Genomic DNA, 22,973 nt, shown 5'->3' with positions numbered 1-22,973 from the left:
AGGACAAAGAAGTCACCGAATATTACTTAACATGGAATAGATTTTATGAATGGTTAAGTGATAAGAGGTAAAATTTGGTGAAGAAAGATTACTGTTATGTATGAATTAAATATAAAGAGGGTTTATAATTATAAATATAATTATCAGTATTACAAATAAGTTAACACAAAGAGAAATTCAGTTAAAATTACTCTGTTACATTACGATTGTTATTAGTATATATGTTAATATCTCTGCTTGTTTTCTTTTTGCTACTTTGTAAATGATATGCTTTGACAGTAGAAATTGAATAGAACAGAACAGAACAGAACAGAATAGAATAGAATAGAATAGAATAGGATTCTTTATTGGCCAAGTGTGATTGGACACACAAGGAATTTTTCTTGGTGCAAATACTCTCAGTGTACATAAAAGAAAAGATACAACCGTCAAGAGTCAAGAATCATCAGGTACAACACTTAATGATAGTCATAGGGTACAATAAGCAATCAAATCATACTAGGAAACAGTCAATATAGATCAAAAGGATACAAGCGACAAAGTTACAGTCATACAGTCATAAGTGGGAGGGGGTAGGTGATAAGGAGTGATGAGAAGATTAATAGTAATAGTAGTGCAGACTTTGTAATAGTTGGACAGCGTTGTGGGAATTAATTGTTTAGCAGAGTGATGGCTTTTGGGGAAAAACTGTTCTTGTATCTAGTTGTTCTGGTGTGCAGTGCTCTATATTCAAAATACAGTACACTGTATTCAAAATGTTTATGAATAAAAGTAAAACATATACTTAAAATTACCACTCTGGCCTTCCTTCAAGCTTTAAATTAAAAAAAAAGAAATCCCATTTCTTTTCAAGCTGTTTGGAAGTGGCTATCATGGCAATGACTTCAAGGTATCATCCCGGTGTTAGGATTTCTGGCTTACATTGTGTAAAGAGGCTCAGCTAATTAGCTTTAGTTAATTGCTCTGTGTCTTTAATGGGGCTTAGCTCTTCCTTTCGCACATCGGCAATCCTCTTAGCCTGTTCATAAATATTAACTGAAGCTGGATTGGAGGGAAAGAAAAAATAGAGGACGTTGTCCTTCCTAGAGTCATTACTTTGGTTGGAGATGATGGCCAAATGATAAGCTGATCCAATTTAGAAAAATTTCAAGTGAGAAATCTTTCCCCTCCCCCCAGTTTACCAAATGACAATTACAGGAATTGAAATTATGCATGACAAATGCAGATTTTTTTTTCAAGAAAAGATGTATTTTTCCCCAGTGATACAGGCAAACCTCAACTTACAACCTCAATTGAGCCCAGCATTTATGTTGCTAAGTGAAATATGCGTAAAGGAGTTTTGCCCCCATGTTACGACCTCTCTTGCCATGGTCTTTAAGTGAATCACTGCACTTGTTGGAGTGAATCTGGCTTCCCCCGTTGACTTCGCTTGTCAGAAGGTCGCCAAAAGGGATCACATCATCCCTGGGACGCTGCAACTGTCATAAATATGAAACAGTTGTCAAACCTCTTTGAATGCAAATGTCAACTCATAAAATATTTCTAGGGTCATTTTAGAGTTGCCAACAGAAAGGGGGAGAAGAGAGGAGCAGTGCAGCAGCTTGCAAACTGAAAGTGCATTCCATAAATGTTTTCAAAGATAGTAACTAGGTGACCAAAGTTTCCGCAGTACAAAATTCTAACTGGAGAGCCTGATTGATGACTCTGGGCGATGGATGTGTCCCATTGCAGAATATAAATTAGGATACTCCCAGGGGGTCGGGGGAAAACCAGGGTCAAGGGTGACAATGAATGATGTGTCTCAGAGTTGGTTACACCCAGGCAATGCTGGACATGTTAAATCCTTTTTAAGTCTTGGAAGTTTGGCTTGAGACTCATGATTTAATTGGGGGAACTGCCGGAATCCTGACAGTAAATCACATGACCAAGGGGATGCTGCAACAGTCATCAGGGTGAAAAACGGTCCTAAAACATTTTTTTTTCAGTGCCATTGTAACTTTGAACGGTCACTAAATGAACTGTTGTAAGTTGAGGACTACCAGTACCACAAAAAGATGAGGTGTTTTTTCTTTTAAATGTGTTGACTATTTGAAAACGGTTAGTGTCTTGATGCCTGTAATGGGTGCACTTAAAGGGCGATCTTGCTTTAATTGGTTGAAAAGCTACTGCAAGGCACATGACCTGGTTGTTGTTGTTGTTGTTGTTGTTGTTATTATTATTATTAATTTCCTCCTCTTCCTCTTTCTTCTTCCTCTTACCTCTTCCTCTTACCTCCTCCTCCTCCTCCTTCTTCTTCTCCCCTCCTCCTCCTCCTCTTCTCCTTTTCCTCTTCCTCCTCCTCTTCCTTCTCCCTCCTCCACCTCTTTCCTCTTCCTCTTTTCCTCCTCCTCCTCCTCCTCCTCCTCCTCCTCCTCCTCCTCCTCCTCCTCCTCCTCCTCCTCTTCTTCTTCTTCTTCTTCTTCTTCTTCTTCTTCTTCTTCTTCTTCTTCTTCTTCTTCTTCTTCTTCTTCTTCTTCTTCTTCTTCTTCTTCTTCTTCTTCTTCTTCTTCTTCTTCTTCTTTTTCTTCCTCCTCCATCCTCCTTCCTTCCCTCCTTCATTTATTTATGTATTTATTTTTGCAGGAATGTAAGTTCGGATGGGGCTGAAGCACGTCGGAGACTCCGGGAATGTGAAGGTTTGGTAGATGCTCTTCTCCATGCTTTGCAGTCGGCAGTCGGCAAAAAAGATACAGATAACAAGGTAATCTCCGGGTTGCATGTCTGAAAGGGAATTGTAGCTCTCCGAAGAAAGTCTTGTATTCGTTACATGTGAAGACCAACACAGATTGGATCCTGCAATATTTATCCTGGGACACCTATATTTACCTTTATTCGCATAAGACATTTGCTTTAAAATCCAAGTGTCTTCAACTAAGGGAGAGTCACCTGGGACTAGGAGAGAAGACAACTGGACAGCCATTTGTCTGAAAGGGTATATAGAGTCCCCTGCTTGAGAAGGGGGCTGGGCTGAATGATCTCCAAGGTCCCTTGCAACCAGGAGTGGGATTCTACCAGTTCGCACCTATTCGCTAGAACTGGTTGTTAGCATTCTAAGCAGTTCGGAGAATCGGTTGTTAGAAGAAATTACTGGCCTAATCCTGTAAGGAAGGCAGGAAGGAAACATTCTGGTGTTGCTTACAGAAACTGCCTCTCCGTTAACCCTTATTACATTCTTGGCAGGACTAGACTTCCTGTCTCTGGAACTTCTCTGGAGTTTTTTTTCCCCTTCTTTGCTGGTACTTTGCTTGTGTGGAGTGACCATTCAAAGTTACAATGGCACTGAAAAAAGGGACTTATGACCATTTTTCACACTTACGACTGTTGTAGCATCCCCACAGTCATGAGAAGCCAGGCGAGGAGATGCGTGCCTCGATGTGAGTGATATTGAGCTGGCCATGCCCAGCCAGTCACATGACCACCAAGCCACACCCACCACCTAAGCCACGCCCACAGAACTGGTTGTTAAAAATTTGAACCCCACCCCTGCTTCCAACTCTATTCGGATTGATGTTATTCTGCTCTGGCCCATCTTTCCAAGGTTTCTGATACAGCCGTGACGGCAAACCTATGGCACGTGTGCTACAGGTGGCATGCAGAGCCCACTCTATGGTCATGCATGTTGTTGCCAGATGTTCTTCTGGTTTCTCATTCTCAGAACCCTCTTTGTGGGCATGCCTGCTGACCATCTGGTCTTCGTGGGCGTCAGAGTGCCAATGGCCCCAAAAAGGCTGTTTTCAGGCCATTTTTGGCCCAAAAATGATGTGAAAATGGCCTTAAAATGCCTCAAAAATGACCTGAAAATGGTCCCCAAAAGAGCCTTAAAATGCCTCAAAAATGACCTGAAAATGGTCCCCAAAAGAGCCTGAAAACTGCCCTAAAATGGTCTGAAAATGGCTCAAAAAATAGCCTGAAAACAGTGTGTCGTTTCCAGATGTTCTCCTGGTTTCTGGTTCGCAGAACCGTCTCCGTGGGCATGGGTGCTGGCCATCTGGTCTTCACAGGTGCCAGAGTGCCCAAAAATGGCCCAAAAATCAGGCAAAAAACCCAGGCCATTTTCATGCCATTATTAGCCAAAAAATGACGTCAAAATGGCTCCAAAACGGCCTTAAAATGGCCCCAAAACGGCCTTAAAATGGCCCCAAAATGGCCTTAAAATGGCTCAAAAAACAGCCTGAAAAAAGCCCCCCAAATGGCAAAAAATGGTAAAAAAACTGGCAAGCTGGTCTTTAGGTTTCTGGCACTCCGGCATGTGCATGCAAACGCATTCCGGTTTGGGCACTCAGTGCCGAAAAGGTTCGCCATCACTGTGATAGAGTGTTTCGCCCAAAGTGTGAAGAAATGAGCTTCTACATACCAGTCTTCTCAGCTGCTGAGTTGCTGGCAGTCATTGTGTTGGTGGGGTTCACAGTTTGTGAAACTGTGTGTGTGTGTGTGTTTTGGGAGGGAGGAGAAGACAGAGATGGGACTCATTCCAGCAGAGCTCCCATATGCAACGTAGAAGCTTTGGCTGCTGTTCCCGGATTCTTGGGAAGCCCAACGCAAACTAAACTGCGCTTGTGGTTTTTCCCTTTTTTACCATCTGCAACTCATTAGCTTGGAGGTGGAACCTGGGGGAAGATAGGCGGGGCTTCTACGTCCCTTGTAGGGTCTCTGGCTTTGAGCCGTGGCACCAGATGCATCTCAGATGCATCCTGCAACATATGCCTCCCCACTCCAGCTCCTTTGTCCATTGCATTTGTTTTGACAAGTTCTTGCTTTATTAAAAGCTTGAAGTCACCCGTCCATTGACCTGCTATGTCGGTTGCGCCATTGGAAAAGGTAGCAGAGAATGGAAAAGAGCCACCGCTTGTTTGGAACCATGGATGGTTCAGGGTTGCCAGAAGGACTCCCTCTGGTCTGACTTGAGTGAAGGCTGTGACCTCTGTCTTTTCAAAGCTTTTGCAACATCTCTGGAAACTTCTGTGACAGTTCTGTCATGTCTTCTGTCTTCTTCTTCTTTTCCTCCTCCTCCTTCTCCTTCCTCCTCCCCCCTCCTCCTCCTCTCCCTCTCCTCCTTGTTCTTTTCCTTGTTCTTCTCCTCCTCTTCCTCCTCCTCTTCTTCTTCCTCTTCTTCCTCCTCCTTCCTCCTCCTCCCTCTCCTCCCTCCTCTCCCTCTCCTCCTTGTTCTTTTCCTTGTTCTTCTCCTCCTCCTCTTCCTCCTCCTCCTCTTCTTCCTCTTCTCCTCTTCCTCCTCCCCCTTCTTCTCCTCCTCCTCCTTTCCTCCTCCTCCCTCTCCTTCTCCCTCTCCTCGTCCTCCCTCTTCTCCTTCCTAATTTTATTTATACATTTCTTCGTCTTCTTTAAAATGCATAGGTGCTTATTAAACAGTGTATTGTCTGGATCGCTTTGCTTATACAAGATAATAATAAAATACTAGTAGTAATAATAATAATAATAACAACATCCCTAATAATAGTACTAATGTTTGCTTATATATAAAATAAAATTCTTACATCATTTACTTACACATATCAGTAATCTTTCATCCTCTAATTTCTACTCCTTTTATCTAACCATCGATAAAACCTATCCCACGTTGAAAAAAATAGTCTGTTTCTTCCTTTTATTATTAATGTCAATCTATCTATCTCTGTACAAAGTCTAATATATTCTAATTATATTTTCATCTGAAGGTGTATCCTCATTTTTCCAATGTTGTGCAAATACAATTCTCACTGCTGTCAGCACATGTATGCAGTCCCTTTATTCTAGTTTTCTGGTAGTATACCTAACAAAAATATTTCTGGTTTTAAGTCTTATGTGTCTCCCGTCTTCCTTTCTTCAGTCGGTGGAGAATTGTGTCTGTATCATGAGGAACCTCTCCTACCATGTCCACAAAGAAATTCCAGGCGCCGACAAGTTCCGGGAATTAGAAAATAACCAGTTGGGAAGTTTTGGAGGAACTCATAAGAAAAAGAAAGACGACGCAGGCTGCTTTGGTGGGAAAAAGGCCAAAGGTATGTGTTGTCCTAATACCTTGGGGGTGATAGGTTACACCCATTCTGCAATCTCTGTTCTGACCCAGGCTTCCCAAGATCATGAAGCGGACTCCTCGTCCTGATTAAAAAAAACCAACCTTTTATTTAAGTTAAAGGGAATTCCTCTCCAGTCAAACCGTCTTTCAAGAGATTTCACAACTACAGACTTGTACCAGCTTGGAGAGTTGCCAGGCCAATATCTTCCAAACGCCATGCTGTAGCAGCAATTACTTGGCAAGGAGTCAGGAACAGATCTTCACCCTACTGAATTGAACTGATTGTCTCCTGCAAACACCACTCCCCTTTCACTCCTCTTTATTCTCCCTGGGAGGGGGCGTTCACTGTCCACCTGTGGCTTTACTCCCCAAGTCAACCCTTGTTCCTTAACTCTTCCCTTCTCCTGGCAGCTCTGCGCATGCACACACTGGGAACAGGCTCCAGCTGTTCTTCTGCCCCACTGATCTCCGACTCTGAATGCGGCTGACAACTGTCAGACAGCCCTGGCCCCATCTCTGCCTCCAACGCAGAGCACTGGTCAGAGTCTTTCCCAAACTCCAGGACTGGCCCATGTTCCTCCCCAACCTCCTTATTGTCTGAGTCTGCTTCCAGCTCCGCTGGCCACTGGCAGGCCACAACAATCTGATTCCAATGCTCCTAAACCAGTATTTTTCCTCCAATATGGTGCCCTCCAATTGCCTTGCCCTTCCAAGTCCCAGAATTCCAAGCGAGCTAGCCTGGTCAGGGATGCCTAGTGTTGCCTTTTGCTAATGACTTAGAAGCCACCATTTTTCTGTTCCTGACTAGCATCGCAAGCCATGAACAGCTAGATATTAAAGACTTAATAGAATCTCTGTAGCTCGGGGCTGAATGGTGGTGAACTCTGAGAGTGGTGGTTTGCTTGCAGACATTTCATGACCCAGCTATGTAACATCATCGGTATGGAATTTGCTACCTGTTTATACATACTAGTTCTGAACTTGGTGGCATGTTGATGCTTTATTACTTAACTAGATTGCATAATCAGTGCTAATGGATGTAGTTTTTCTCCCACCAAAACTCTTTGGTTTTCTCCTACCAAGGAGATAACTACACCTCACCAAGTGTAAGCTTTCACTAGAGACTGTTTTGTAAGGCTGTGATTAACCTTTTAGGAAGAGATGTAGATTCCTCCTGGGTCCTTTCTTGGCGATATTTCTAAGAAGGGACTGATTCTAATGTAGATTTTAGTCATCTTTCCTCCTCTAACCATTGGGGGTAATGAGCTGTGGGTAAACAGCTTCAAGAATCCTTGAGCTTCATTCTCCAAACAACACATGATGGAATCAAGTGGATTGAGACGTCAACCAAGACACACAGGATCATGCTTAAATGCACACGGAGGCACCATCTGTTGATTTAGTTGGGTAAGGTCACAATGTGATGCTAGAGCAGTCAGTCTATGACAACTCACCACAGACAACTTGTTGCAGCCAACTCAACATGGCCAACTTGCCATGAGCAATTTGCTCCAGCCAACTTGCCACAGGATAAACTTGTCATGGCCAACTCACTGCGGAACAAGAGTTACACTGATACCAAAGAAATGGTGGAGTACAATCATTAAAGAAAGGTTGCAGAAGGAGGGGCAGAATAAAATGTGAATGACAAAAATTAAAATTTATTTATTTTAAATAATTAAATTGAACTGTTCAATTGTCCTGTGGCGGCCAACTTGTGTGGTGAGTTGGACATGGAGAGTTGGCCATGTTGAGTTGGCCACGTTGTTGGCCATGGGAATTTTGCAGCAATAATTCAGCGCCAGAAAAATAAACACAGATGGCTGATGCTTCATTTAACATCTTTATAAACATAAGTAGATTTTACAAATCTACAGTTGTAGATTTCTCCAACATGGAGCAAACTCAGACAGAAACATGTTGCAAGTTCAGAGCAGGCAGTCTTCAGCAAGCAAGCAAGCAAGTTAGTTTCATCTTCAATAGACGGACTCAGAGCTGCAGAGCTTAACATAGAGTCATGCCTAAGCTACTTTTAGTTTCAGTTTCCAGCCTAGGCTACTTCTAGTTTCAGTTTCCAAAACAGTCCTCATTGGCTGACTTAGTTGCTATGCCTATTCATTGGCTGATCTTGTTACCAAGCTCTATTCCAATTCATGAATATACTGTTGAATTGGCCATGTTGAGTTGGCACATTGAGTTAGCCATGGAGAGTTGGTCATGTTGAGTTGGCCATGGTGACTTGGCCACAATGAGTTGGCTGTGGCGAGTTGTCCCATTCCATACAACAGTGGTCGTATGAGGCCAGGACAATACAGATAGCCCTCGACTTACGATGGTTCATTTAGTGACCATTCAAAGTTACAACACCACTGAAAAATGACCATTTCTCACACTTACAACCGTTGCAGCATCCCCATGGTCACGTGATCAAAATTCAGATGCTTGGCCACTGAACTGACTTCTATTTATGACGTTTGGAGCACCCCGGGGGTCACATGATTCCCCTTTTATGACCTTCTGATCAGCAGATCAGTCAGTGGAGAAGCCAGATTCCCTTAACAACCACATTTATTACCTTAACCCCTCCTGCAACAATGGTGGCAGGAAAGTTCATAAAATGGGACAGAAGGAGGAGGAGAAGGGGGGGAGAGGAGGAGGAGGAGGAATAGAAGAAGAAGAAGAAGAAGAAGAAGAAGAAGAAGAAGAAGAAGAAGAAGAAGAAGAAGAAGAAAGAAAGAAAGAAAGAAAGAAAGAAAGAAAGAAAGAAAGAAAGAAAGAAAGAAAGAAAGAAAGAAAGAAAGAAGTAGCAACAGATATTTGGTGCTCAATTGTGGTTGCGACGGCCTGTACATTGACCTACAAAGAAGGTTCCATTCAGAGAACCCTGGCAGAAGGTCACCCCCACCTCAAAATGAGGAGCAAGGGATGAGCCGAAGTAATCCAATCTTCAGGCATTTTCCTGCACCTGCTTTGCGACACATGCTCCGTGAGACAATACAGGAAGTGTGAGATGCGTCTGTACACCGAGTCAGGATCCTTTTCTGGAATGTCATTTGAACTGAAACCTGCGCTGGACCAGGATGGCACGTGGCTCATCCCTAAAGGGTAACACCATGCAGGTTTGTTCAGTATCGAATCACAGCGAACGTGTGGGGCTCTCTGATATCCTCACACCTTGCGAAACAGCTGCACTGCCGTTCAGACCGGGAAATCTTTAGCCAGGATCTCGGCTGCTGACGTGCAAACACAGATTCCCAATAGGCCTTTGTAGTAAAGACCGAGAGAGAAGGAGAGGGTATTTAGATTAGGACAGGACAGGATAAGATATAGGACAGAAGAGGACAGGATAGAATCACCTATGTTTGAGCTGGTTGGCCATGTAGATTTGTTTATTAAATAAATAAAATAAAGACAGTAGAATAGAATTAGAGCAGAGCAGAGCTGAGCAGAGAAGAACAGAACAAAAGTTAGAAATAGAATAGTTTTATTCGGTCAAGTGTGGTTAGACACACAAGGAATTTGCCTCTGGCACAGCAGCACTCTGTACTCTTGCAAAACATTGCTATCCCTGATGATGTTACCTAGTTTGGGTCACGAAACGTCTGCAAGAAAACCACCAAGCTCAGAGAGCACCAAGGACCCCACCATCCTCCTCCTCTTCCTCAAACCCCACTCCTTTGCACCACTGATGATGTTACCTAGTTTAGGTCACGAAACGTCTGCAAGAAAACCACCAAGCTCAGAGGAGAACCGAAGACCCCACCATCCTCCTCCTCTTCCTCAAACCCCACTCCTTTGCAGCACTGATGATGTTACCTAGTTTAGGTCACGAAACGTCTGCAAGATAACCACCAAGTTCAGAGGAGAACCGAAGACCGTTTCCATCCTATTTGGGTGAGAGGTATAAAACACTTTTGTTCCCTCCCAAGAGAAGACACACAATTTGGGATGTCCAGACTAAGCTAACTCCAGAAGGAGAGCTGGAAGGCCAGAACACCCTTTTGGGAAGTGTGTGTGTGTGTGTGTGTGTGTGTGCGCGCGCACGTGTGGGGGGAGAGCCATGGTGCCCTTCCCATCTCAAAAACTCCAGAGATTTCACTTGTCTCAGCTCCCAGGTTTAAACCTGCTTTGCAAAAGTTCTTGTCTGATTTTCCTTTTTGTTTAGTCCTTCCCTTTGAAAACTTTTGTTTGTTTTCACTTTCACCCCCTTGGGCTGCTTTTCTGGTTATTAGAGGAATGGTTCAACCAAGGTGAGTTTCTTCCTCCTTCTCTTGTCTTCCTGTCCCCATTTCTGTTCTCTCTCTCTCTCTCTCTTTTTTTTCCCTCCACTGGGCCAGATTTCTCTCTTCTTCCTCCCTTCAACATAAGAATAAAAGCTGGGAGAAATAAAGGTTGGGTCTCTTGCTTTGCTTTCCCCTGGGTGCATGTGTCATTCTTCATTTTATGTTATTTTTCATCCTGTTTGTTTCCTCCATGGCTAGGAAATGCAAGAGGCTGTGATGAATTTGGGCTGATTTTAGGGGAAGAAACGTCTGGTTTCAGAATAGATGGAACCAGTAAAAATGTAACAAATGCTTCTTCTTCTTTCTTTCTTTCTTCTTCTTCTTCTTCTTCTTCTTCTTCTTCTTCTTCTTCTTCTTCTTCTTCTTCTTCTTCTTCTTCTTCTTCTTCTTCTTCTTCTTCTTCTTCTTCTTCTTCTTCTTCTTCTTCTTCTTCTTCTTCTTCTTCTTCTTCTTCTTCTTCTTCTCCTTCTCCTTCTCCTTCTCCTTCTCCTTCTTCTCCTCCTCCTCCTCCTCCTCCTCCTTCTCCTCCTCCTCCTCCTCCTCCTCCTCCTCCTCCTCCTCCTCCTCCTCCTCCTCCTCCTCCTCCCTCCTCCTCCTCCTTCCCATTCTTCTCCATTTTGTCAGTGCTGATGGGTGTTCAAGCAGTGCTCCAGATGTTTTAATATTGCACCCCTGGGGCCTATCACTATTGGTACCGCCTTTGCTTTCCTATGCCCCAGTCGTTCTACTTCTATTTGCAAGTCTTTGTATATTTTGTGATTTTCTCCTGGTTTCCCCAACCCCCTTCTATTCTGCTGTCTCCAGATAGAGCCACGTCCATTATCCAGACTTTCTGGATAACAGTTCAAGTCTTTCTTATCAACAATTCTTAAGTCTGAGTTGCCTGTCGATCTTATTACTGTAGCCCCTGCCTACCCATCAGTAAAAGCATGCAAATGCGAGTAGATTAAGAAGTGCCCACTTTGTCGAAAGGTAGCAGCATTCCGTGCATCTTTGACCATGGGAGTTTTCTTCGGACCACACTGGCTCCCTTGGCCAAGAAACATCCTGTCCTAGAGTTGGATAAAACTAATGGGGGAAATCTTTATTTTTTTCCCCTTACAATGTAAAATCACAACTGCCATTTTTCAGCTGGCCTTCATACGCATCAAGTTCTTCCCAAGGAACCTAGGACATCCTAAGGTTATCAGTGTAGCATATACGCAAAGCCAAGTAATGTGGCCTTTTGGAATCGACTGATGGAAATGTTATCAATGCCCAGGTTTTATAACCACCTTCCAAAACTTTTAGCAATGGTACCCAGCATTTTGACAACCTCTGGCTTCATCTCTGTTAGTTTATGCCTTAATCTTTCAAGTTCCATTTTCGGATCTTGATATTTTGGGACCTTCCCCTTAGCTTTGTCCTCTGCTATTCCCTGGTATTGTCACATCAGTTGTCCACACTTTCTTCTTTGCAATCCCAGTTAAATCTGGTGTCTTATAAGCCAAGACTTTTTAAAAATTTGTATTGAGAAACCCACTATTCTCCAAAGCACCTGAGGGCAGGACAAGAAGCAATGGGGGAAAACTAATCAAGGAGAGAAGCAACTTAGAACTAAGGAGAAATTTCCTGACAGTGTGAACAATTAATCAGTGGAACAATTTGCCTCCAGAAGTTGTAAATGCTCCAACACTGGAAGTTTTTAAGAAGAGATTGGATAACAATGTGTCTGAAATGGTATAGAGCTTCCTATCTGAGCAGGGGGGTTGGACTAGAAGACCTCCAAGGTCCCTTCCAACTCTATTATTCTATTCTAATTCACAATATTTTCACCTGTTCCTTTTCATCTACTTTTTCAACTCTGTGTTCCCACCAATTTTTTCATGACTGGCTTAATGGCCATTTTTACAGAGGTTCCCATTTAGTGACCAGATTAGGTAGGTCGTTGTTCATCAATCGGTTTGTGCAACCTTCTCGCAGGAGCCAAATGTATGATCTGCCACTTCTTCTGCCTCTTTGCACAATCCACACTTCAAATCATTTTTTCAAAAAAAAATTATTATGATTATTATGAACTTTGTTGGTTTGCGAGAGGGGAAGTGGAGGGGGGAATAAAGATTAGCCTTCTTTCCCACGGCTGCTGTTTCCTTATGGCAATCTTCCAACCCTGCCACAAGCTGGCTTTTTGAAGAAGTTTAAAGGTTGTTCACGAAACGCATTGAAGAAAAAAATTCCTAGCAAGAGTTTTCCCTGAGGTATACATTTCTGAGCGATTGAGATAAAAAAAACTGCTGAAGCATTTAAAAGCTGCTTTATACTTGTAATATGCCTGAATTCGTGGGACCTCAGGAAGGATTTTTTTTTAGTTTATTTTTTTATATTTCCCTTGCTGATATTTTCCTCCTGGTAAGGTTTTTTTTTTTTTTTTTAAAGAAAAAGAAAAAGAAATGAGAAACACAACCAAATCTTGCTGACCTTGTGTCTGGAAATGTCTCATTCTGTTGCATAACTTTCTGAGCTTGAGAAAAGCTAGATTTTCTTTTGGAATGACTTGTCCCTCGTTCACATTTGAGAGGGAAGACTTTTAAAGTTTTTCCATCACATATAAACTCTTTGGAAGGGGTGCGTGGTGAGACGCTCGCTGGCTTAGAGGATTGGAAAGAAAGAAATTCCTCTTTTCAGACTTCTAGAAAAAACTAGAATTAGGCCAGGTAGGTAGAACATGGTTTCTTTCTTTCTTTGTTTATATCCTGCCTTTATTATTTTTGCAAATCGCTCAAGGCAGTGAAAGTATCGTACACACCTTCCTCCTTCTATTTTCCCCACAGCAACAAGGCTGTGAGGTAGGTTGGGCTGAGAGAAACTGGCCCAAAGTCACTGAGGCAATCACTCAGCTGGTTTTAATGGCTAAGGCAGGACTAGAATTCCCAGTCTCCTGGTGATTGGTCCATCCAGCCGGCTTTCATACCTAAGGCAGAACTAGAACTCTCTGTCTCTTAGTGATTGGCCCAAAGTCACCCAGCTGGTTTTCACCAGTGGGACTGAACTCTGTCTCTTAGTGATTGGCCCAGTCACCCAGCCACCTTCATGGCTAAGGTGGGACTAGAATTCATCATCTCCTAGTGGTGATTGTTCGTACCTAAGGTGGGACTAGAACTCTCTGTCTCTTAGTGATTGGCCCAGAGTCAACCAGCCACTTTCATGGCTAAGGTGGAACTAGAATTCACCATCTCCTAGTGGCGATTGGCCCAGCTGGCTTTTGTGCTTAAGGCAGGACTAGAACTCACTGTTTCCTAGTGATTGGCCCAAAGTCACCCAGCTGGCTTCCATTTCTAAAACAGGACTAGAACTCACAGTCTCTCATTTTGTAGCCTGATGCCTTAACCACTGGTTAAGTGACTAAGTGGCTAATTACTCCTGGGGGGAGATCCATTGTCAAGTCTTCATTTGATTTTAAGATTGCTGGAAGACTTTGGACCAGTTATTTTCTCTTCATCTAATTTATCTTACAGGGAGGTGATGGGTGATAAAATGAAGGCAGAACCCGTGTCTGTTGCCTTGAGTTTCTAGAGGAAAATCACAGTACAAATACCGTCAACAACATACATAGTCCTCAACTTACAATCACTTCTTCAGTGACCGCTCAAAGCTACAGCGGAACTGAAGATAGGGACTTACGCATTAAAACCATCACATTTCCCTACAGACATGTGATTAAAATTTGCATTCTGGGCAATTGGATTGTATTTATGACTGTTGCAACATCCTGGAGTCACGTGATCCCCATTATGTCCTTCCCAGCTGGCTTCCGACCAGCAAAACCAATGGGAAAGTTGGATTAAGAGCCGTGGTGGCGCAGTGGTTAGCGTGCAGTACTGCAGGCTACTTCAGCTGACTGCCAGCTGCCTGCACTTTGGCAGTTTGAATCTTACATGGCTCAAGGATGACTAAGCTTTCCCTCCTTAAAAATGAGGAGTAAAATGAGGAGCCAGATTGTTGGGGTCCACAGGCTGACTCTGTAAACCACTTAGAGAGGTCTGTAAAAGCACTGCGAAGCAGTATATAAGTCTAAGGGCTATTGCTATTAACAACTACAGGATTCGCTTAATGACTGCAGTGATTTGCTTAACAACTGTGGCAAAAAAAAAACTACAAGATAAAATTTGTGCCACTCACTTAACAAGAGAAATCCTGGCCCCGACTGTGCCCGTAAGTTGAGGACTACTTGTATGTCAGTCAATCATACATCCCACCACCTGTTTGTCATTTCTACTCATTCATGAAAACCTCATTTGCATGTCCAGTAAATATGTCCCGAATGTACATAAGGACAAAATGCATGTACAGATGATGGGTGGATGGGTGTGGATATGATTTTAAGCTTTGCATTCCGTTTGTCCCAATTTGGGAGGACATAGAAAAATGGGTGAAGTTGATTCACGACCCCCAAATCATGTTGATTTTATCATTTCTTTGTGTCTCCTGCTTAGGAAAGAAAAATGGAGATGTGGACCGGAACTTTGATACACTGGATTTACCTAAGCGATCCGAATCAGCAAAAGGTAATTAATTCAAAGATCAGCAAATATTAAACCTGGGTCCATAAGATTGGAGAAGAGGAGAAGAGGAGAGGGTCACTATCTATATATATATAAAAGCGAAATACCACTCAGGCATATCACAAAAGCCTACAAATTTGAAATTTGGCACGAATGTTCCTCTTGGTTTCTAGGGGCTCGCTAAGAAAGGATTTTTCAAAATGACCATCAGAGCATTCGTATTTCCTATAATCAACATGCTCTGATGCTAAGGAGTTCTACTCCCGCTCCCCACCTGAAAAGAGATCAGTTCCAAATGCAAAACACAAGCAGAGGAGAGGCATTTCAGTTTTAGAGCACCAAGCAGCTTTAGTACAGAACAGTTGAGCTAAGCCACGCCCAGGCTCCTTGCTGTCTCTTTCTTGCTCACACAGCAAATACTGTTTCACTTTCCAAACAGCCCTCAATTCTCTCACACACTGACAGGACGCTAGCCAGATGAATCCAACGGATGCTGGTCGGCAGAGACAAAAAAAATTCCCCTTCTTTTCCTCCCCCAAAACTAAGCCCAACCACATAGTTTTGTAGTGAAGCATGGGTATTGAGCTAGTAAGCAATACAATGGTTGCAAAAGGGAAGTTTACGTGGAAACAAGACGACCCACCGGGAAGAGAGAGCCACGTCAATCAGAATAGGGTTGGAAGGGACCTTGGAGGTCTTCTAGTCCAACCCCCTGCTCAAGCAGGAGACCCTATACCTTTCCGATCGACAAGCTCAGCGTCTTAGCCACTTGAGCTACCACGTCCCTAGCTTTCGGTAGACTAGTCAAATACAAATCCTGCAGCCATTCTTCATATGTTTTTGTCTCCTTTAGTCAACTTAAAAGTGCAACTTCTTTGCACTTTTTCCAAAGTCTCAACATCTTTTTTTTTCGTAATGTGGTGACCAAAAGTGGATGCAGCATTCCAGGGGTGGCCTTACTAAGGCTTTATAGAGTGGTATTAGTACTCCATGTGATTTTGATTGTATCCCTCTGTTTATACAACCACTGATTATCGTATTGGCTTTTTTGGCTGCTTCCACACACTGCTGGATTATGTTTAAGTGATTGTCCACCATGACCTCAAGGTCCTTCTCACAGTTCCTGTTTTGGAGCCTAACAAAATTAGATTGAGTGGCAAGGAGAAAGATACCAAGGTTGTTTTGGAAAAAAGCCAGCATAGTTCTAACTTTTCTTTGATTAAAAAGTCCGTAGGTGTCTTCTGGGCTCACCTGAGGGCGTTAATTCCTGCCTACAGGATAAACCTTAGAAAAAATGATACCAGTTGAATTGATATCATATCTGGATTAGGGGAAAAGGTGAAGGCATGGAGAATTTCTTTTTTTAAAGATAGACTTGAAAAGAAGGCAAAGTGAATATATCTAGGAAAGTGGTGAGTTTGATGGATTGTAGGGAGGAGGTGAATCCTCAGGAGGGATAGGGTGCATTCCAGAGAGGTAAGAGGCAAAACTCAGCTGTAATATTATGTGTGAGAGAAAGAGGGTGAAGACAGCGTCTCCCTAACAGTTCCCCGAGTATATTTTAGAGGCAGATAGTTGAGTGTTTAGCCTGGCAAGATTCTGTCTATGGGTGTGAAACAATAAAGAACTCAGCTTGGAAGAATCACCCCCTGTCATTCTTGGTTTGGGTCCTGACCCACCGTGACTGAGGAATTCTGGGAGTTGAAGTCCACACATGGTGGCTGAGGAATTCTGGGAATTGAAGTCCGCACACGATGTGATGGAATATAGTGAGGAGGTAGATTTCCAAGAGGGAGAGTCTGCATTCCAGAGGAGTAAAAGGCAAACTCTGCCCAGAAATTAAGTGTAAGAGAAAGTGGGTGAAGACAATGCCTCTCTAATAGCTCCCAGAGTATACTGTAGATCAGGGGTCTCCAAACTTGGCAACTTTAAGACTTATGGACTTCAACTCCCAGAATTCTTCAGCCAGCAAGTCTTAAAGTTGCCAAGTTTGGAGACCACTGCTATAGATACAGATAATTGAGTGTTTAGTTCGGCACGATGTCGTCAACAGGTGTGAAAAAAATAAAACAACTCAACCTGGAAGAATCTCAATGTGTCAGCCTGATGGTTGGTTTCAGGATATATTTCAGAAGGTAGGGCTATAAAAAGGTTTCTTCTATTTCTAATTGCTTCCCCATCCCCCCAAATGTCTGTGTGGTTTCCTTAATTTAGAATGGGTTTGTGGGATTTGTCCGTCAAACAAGCAAAGAATAAAATAACGGTTGCTGATCTATTAATGGCAAGCCCAGCTCGGTGGCATGGCGTTTTAATTCTTTTCAGATGAGATTAATTGCCAGCTCAGGCCAGAGCCTCATTGTCAAGAGCGAAAGGATCTAAATGATGAAATGGATTTGATTTGAGTGATATCGCGGCCTGCTGCGTGTACATGTTTGAAGCCAACCATTGTGTATTAATCTTTTTTTCACATGAAGGTGTACTTTAAGCAGGATATTTTTCAACAAATGGAAATAATAGAGGTAATCGTTCAAAGAACCTTTTGTGGGAAGGTCGAAATGAACAATGAAGGATTGTGCATTGTGTCTGCTGCTTACTTAAGATCTGTAAAAAGAAAATACTTTGCTTGTGTTCTTTAAAAATGGCGAAGCTCTGGAGTACAGGTAGTCCTCGACTTACGACCACAATTGACCGCCAAAATTTCTGCTGCTGAGTGAGACGTTTATTTATTTTTTTAATAAAATTTTTATTTTATTTATACAAACATTCCATCTTTCATTTGAACAGTGTGTCATCCGGGTATAGATACTTTGTGCAATAACCATTATAGTTTATACATATTCATTGCTTAGCCTTAATACTCTGTTCTTAGTTAATAACAGATAACAGATAATCAGAGTTGGAAGGGACCTTGTAGGTCATCTAGTCCAACCCCTTGCCCAAGCAGGAGACCCTACACCATTTCTGACAGATGACAGTCCAGTCTCATCTTGAAAGCCTCCAGTGATGAAGCTCCCACAACTTCTGAAGGCAAAAGCTGTTCCGTTGATGGATTGTTCTCACGGTCTGAAAATTCCTCCTTATATCCAGGTTGAATCTCTCCTTGTTCAGTTTCCATCCATTATTCCTTGTCTGGCCTTCAGGTGCTTTGGAAAACAGCTTGACCCCTTCCTCCTCTCTGTGGCAGCCCCTCAAATACTGGAAGACTGCTATCCTGTCTCCCCTGGTCCTTCTCTTCACTAGACTAGCCATGCCCAGTTCTTGTAACCGTTCTTCATATGTTTTAGTCTCCAGTCCCCTAATCATCCTGGTTGCTAATACTAATCTACATTATATATCTAATTCTTATAACATTCCCCATCTTACATTTTTAATTCTTACCACATGTTCACTATTTTGTGCTACTCTTCTTTAATTTCTTAACTTCCATATTAGTTTTCCAACCATTGATAAAATAAATCCCACATCATATAATACTCAATTTGTTCCTTCTCTTGGATTGCTAATGTTAACCTATACATTTCTGCACAGTCTAATATTTTTTTACGAAGTGAGTTTTGTCCCATTTTATGACTGTTCTTGCCACCATTGTTCTTGTCACAATCAGAAAGATATGTTAATCCAGTTTGCAGGAAAGCTTTGTTCCTGAAGCTGCAAAACCGTCAGGATCCTTTTCCAACAAAACGTGCATATAAAAAAGGATGGCTAAGTCAAAAATTGATCTGCTATCGATAATAACCTTGGGGAGTTAAAAAGCAGTGCACATACTTTTATTTTATTTCTCCTTTATTCTGAAAAGTCAAATTATTCTCTGCGAGACTTTAATCGCAGTGGCATTTTGAATAAAATAGCAGCACTATGGGCTGTTTAAACAGTTGTCAGTTTAAAGGACATTTTGTTCCTGTTATTGAAGCTGAACCAATCCCCCCACAATGAATTTTGTAAGTTGAATAGTTGCAAAACATGAAGGCAAAGAAGAAAAATCTTCATTTCTGCATAAGCAGAAAGTTGTTGTGTCCTACCCATGAAAGAGAATACAGGACATTTTTTGACTTACAACTACAGTTGGGCTGCAAGTCTGGCCATTAAGTGATGCGATTGTTAAGCAAATCCATGCTTAATCCATGGCTGGATCCAATTGTAGGACCATTTTAAACCACAGTGATTAACTAACCTGCTTCACCAATTGACTTTGCTTGTTAGAAGGAAGGGAGGGAGGTTAAAAATCATGATTACATGTCCACAAGGCCCTACAACCATTGCAAATGGGTTATAGGTCACCTGTAGGCCATTGTAACTTCAAACCATGGTTAAACAGTATGGTCGTAAGTTGAAAACTATCTGTAAGCAGAATTGTTTCATTCTGAATTCCAGCATCTTAATATGAACATTTGGTAATCTTTAAAATCACCCACTCTTTTACATTAAAAAGATTATAATCCAGTGGTTTCTTCAAAGGGTTTCTGGAGAAGGGCTCAAGGCTTTGGAGATACATTGTTGTTGTTGTTAGTTGTGAAGTCGTGTCCAACCCATTGCGATCCCATGGACAATGTTCCTCCAGGCCTTCCTGTCCTCTACCATCCTCTGGAGTCCATTGAAGCTCACGCCGACTGCTTCAGTGACTCCATCCAGCCACCTCATTCTCTGCCGCATCTGCCTTATTCTTCTTTTGCCCTCAATCTTTTCCAGCATTAGGTTCTTCTCCAGTGAGTCCTTCCTTCTCATTAGGTGGCCAAAGTTGATGGAGACACATATAAGGACACAATTCATGTACAGAAGAGAAGGTCCAGGATTCAGACTTGGCCACAACGAAGCACATCTCTTGACCTGTAGCTGTCCAAGGTCCTGAAATCCTAACCTGCCCGTCCCTATTGAGCCCAAAGTATCTTAGTGCTCAAAATCAAGTTGAATTTGAATTTGACATAACTGGGTCACGTCATTGATCTGGGTTTTGCTTGGATCTCTCTACTGAATTGCAGAGATTCATTTTACACCCTACCAGAAAGACATCCTCTTGGTATTTCTTTCCAGCATAGAACAGTCTTCCTTCCTTCTCGTTTTCTGCCCAAGTGTTTGGTTTCTTTCTTTCAAGAAAGTGCCAGTCCCTTCCTTAAGCCAATCTTACGGTTTTTCTTACATGATCTGTTTGTTTGTTGTTTTCTTTCCTTTCTCTGTCTTCTCCTTTCTTGTTCTCACCTTCCCTCTCTCCCTCTCATTCTCTTTTCCTTCTTTTCTCCCTCCCTCCCTCCCTTCCTTTCTCCTTCCCTCCCTCCCCCCTTTCTTTTCCTTCCCTTCCTCCTTCCTTTCTCCTTCCCTCCTTCCTTCCTTCCTCCTTTCTTCCTCCATCCCTCCCTCCCTTCCTGCAAATGCTCCTTCATAGTGCCAGTCTCGAGTTTTTCCTCCTTTCTTTCTTCTCTCCCAGTCTTCTTTCCTTTATAACCAGAGCCAGTTATTCTCTTTCTCTCCTTCTCCCTTCCTTCTTGTCTGTCAGCACTTCCAGTGCAGAGGCTGCTTATTCCAGGCCCCATGCTGCAGCGAAGTGTCTTCCTGTCTTTTAGAAACCGATCTTCAAAATTATTCCATCTCTTCTCAGAGGATCAAGGGAAGTTCCTGTCGTGGCAGAACATGACAGCCAAGCCAGCTTCTTTTTCCTCCGAGAGGGATGACAGGTCTTACAAAAAGAGCTGGTGACAGAGCCAGGCGGATACAAGCGCCAGTCAGATTTGAGGCCACAAAAACTGTCAGAAAAACAAATATGATAATCTGAATGAGGAGTGAAGAAAGGATCCATTCTCATTCTTTCGTGCAGAGGAATTTGGGTGGATAGAACAGACAGTTTGAGTAGGGGCGTTTTTGTTGCAGCCCACCAGTAGCCAGCAGAACCGGCAGCAGATTCAGACCGTGAGAAGGTTGTGGGGGAACATGGGCCAGTCGTGGAGTCTGGGGAAGACTCTGATGAGGGCTCTGCATTGGAGGCAGAGATGGGGCCAGGGCCATTTGACAGTTATCAGCTGCCTTCAGAGTCGGACATCAGTGAGACAGAAGAACAGCTGGAGCCTGTTCCCAGTATGCGCATGTACAGAGCTGCCCGAAGAAGGGAACAGCTAAGGAACAAGGGTCGACTTGGGAGTAAAACCACAGGTGGATAGTGAGTGGCCTCTCCCATAGGGAATAAAAAAGGAGTGCAAGGGGAGTGAGGTTTTGCAGGAGACAATGAGTTCATTGGGTGAAGATCTGTTCCTGCATTCTTGCCAAGTATTGTCTGCTACAGTGCTCATCATCCAGTAGACCTGGTTGACCATGCTTATTCTGAAGACTGCATTTAACCCTAACCCCGAAGACCTAGCTGGCTTCCATTGGCTTGAACAAAGTTTTATTTTGTGTTCAAGGTTGAGAATTCCCAACAGGGCTGCTTAGAGCTTCATCCTTCTATAGTTTTGGTAAGCGCATTGTTCATCATAATCCTGTATGATGCTCGTAATATACAAAGGACTCATAATCCCTTATCCATCTTGCCTTATGTCAGTAGAACTTTAAACAGAAAAGCACTTTCCCTCTTTTTTTCTTGTTGCAGATCTTTCATGAGCTAAACTTATTTTACCTCGCCGTTTGCTACGTGACAAATTTCTCGTCTTCATTTATCTCAAAAACAAATAGATGGCTTCCGCCAAAATAGAATGGTTTATACTTTCACTGAGAGATGCTTTTGGGTGGGGCGGACATGACTTGGATAGGAAATTATCATTCCTGACTATTCAAATGTTCACAAACACCGCCCCCTCCCCAATTCCCAGGATGAAAATTTCCCAGAAATGCTTGATTGTCCTACCTAAGTATTACTTTAAGAAGCGCAAACTGAGAATATATGTTTGGGGGGCAGGAATTTTGCAGGCATTGAGTACATTGTGGATCCGCGCAGAACAGCTAGAATGCGGAAAAAATAAGTGAAAAGTTGGAAAGAGCTGAAATCTTATGAGATTGCTTAAATCTGATACGGGAGGCTCAACTTTTCGGATGACTTCAGCATTCTGGTCTGAAGGTTTGCAAAATTTCCTGAATGGAGGGGGAGTCTAGCATATATATTTTTTAAAAAGACATCTACTTTTCCTTTTTTTTAAAAAAAAATACATGTTGAACTTCTGACTCCTTAATTAATAGCCAGCTTAATTGGTTCCAGGCGTAGGGAATGGGGAATTGTAAGCAGGCGTGGGGAAGATATCAGCAATCTTTCTCTCTTCAGGAAGCTGTCCGGGGGGGTGGGGGTGTTAAATAGAACATGTATCTGTGCTCAGCCCACCAGAGGTGGTATTCAGCCAGTTTGGACCGGTTCTGGAGAACCGGTAGTGGAAATTTGGAGTAGTTTGCAGAACCGGCCAATACCACCTCTGACTGGCCCCGCCCCATCTATTCTCCGCCTCCTGAGTCCCAGTTGATTGGCTGGGTCTTCTTTGGTTACCCTGCACAGGAGAACGGAGCTGGAAAGCAGGTTAGTGGGGTGGGGAGGGAATGGAGATTTTACAGTATATCCTTCCCCCGCCATGCCCACCAAGCCACGCCCACAGAACCGGTAGTAAAAAAATCTGAATCCCACCACTGCAGCCCACCCTTGAAAAGTCTTGCCTAATGTCATGGTGGATTAAGACGGATTATGTGTCATGAAGTCATTGTCAACTCTTCGCAACTGTGTAGATCAATGTTCTCCATGACAATCTGTCCTTAACAATATCTGAGGATGATGGTTTTTGGTGTTCCTATCACTGCTGTAATTAAGTCCCTTCGCTTGGCTCTGCTTGTCCTCTACTCTTTCCTTCTACCTTTCTCAGCGTCATGGACTTCCTGGGGGAGCTGGCTCTTCATCTTGATGGATGCTTTATTGGCGTTAAATGGTTTTCCTGCTAAATCTTTACAGATGTTGCTTTTCCTGCCCTTTGGAAATTATTTCAAGATTTAAGTGCGGTGGCTCCGTGCAATGCTAGGAGTCTCTCGAAAAGAGAATGACAGAACTCTGTGTGTGTATCTGTGTGTTATTGGAACTTTTAAACAAGAAGATCAAAACCAATACAAACTAATAGAAAGGGAAGGGTGAAGGAAGGAAGGGGA

At 42.9% G+C, this 22,973-nt stretch overlaps 1 protein-coding gene across 12 annotated transcripts in view; it reads left to right on the top strand.

Annotated features, from left to right (window-relative positions):
* The window catches only part of ARVCF (ARVCF delta catenin family member), a 261,665-nt gene that overhangs the window by 212,400 nt on the left and 26,292 nt on the right, over positions 1-22,973 (top strand). For 7 of the 12 annotated variants that reach the window (XM_087942896.1, XM_087942894.1, XM_087942889.1 and 4 more), the window contains 3 exons: positions 2,623-2,740; positions 5,864-6,035; positions 14,808-14,879. In XM_087942896.1, the coding sequence (XP_087799022.1) occupies positions 2,623-2,740; positions 5,864-6,035; positions 14,808-14,879 (362 nt within the window). Of the gene's footprint in view, positions 1-2,622; positions 2,741-5,863; positions 6,036-10,284; positions 10,303-14,807; positions 14,880-22,973 lie in introns of all 12 variants that reach the window. The other 5 variants (XM_087942890.1, XM_087942893.1, XM_087942887.1 and 2 more) reach the window with 1 other exon arrangement.

This window comes from Notechis scutatus, chromosome 13 (assembly GCF_049901735.1).
Source record: "Notechis scutatus isolate UNSWTSFEM ecotype Mainland chromosome 13, rNotScu1.2, whole genome shotgun sequence".
Classification (NCBI taxonomy): Eukaryota; Metazoa; Chordata; class Lepidosauria; order Squamata; family Elapidae; genus Notechis; species Notechis scutatus.
The sequence above is the reverse complement of the archived record's forward strand: the minus strand, read 5'-3'. Positions and strand labels throughout refer to the sequence as shown.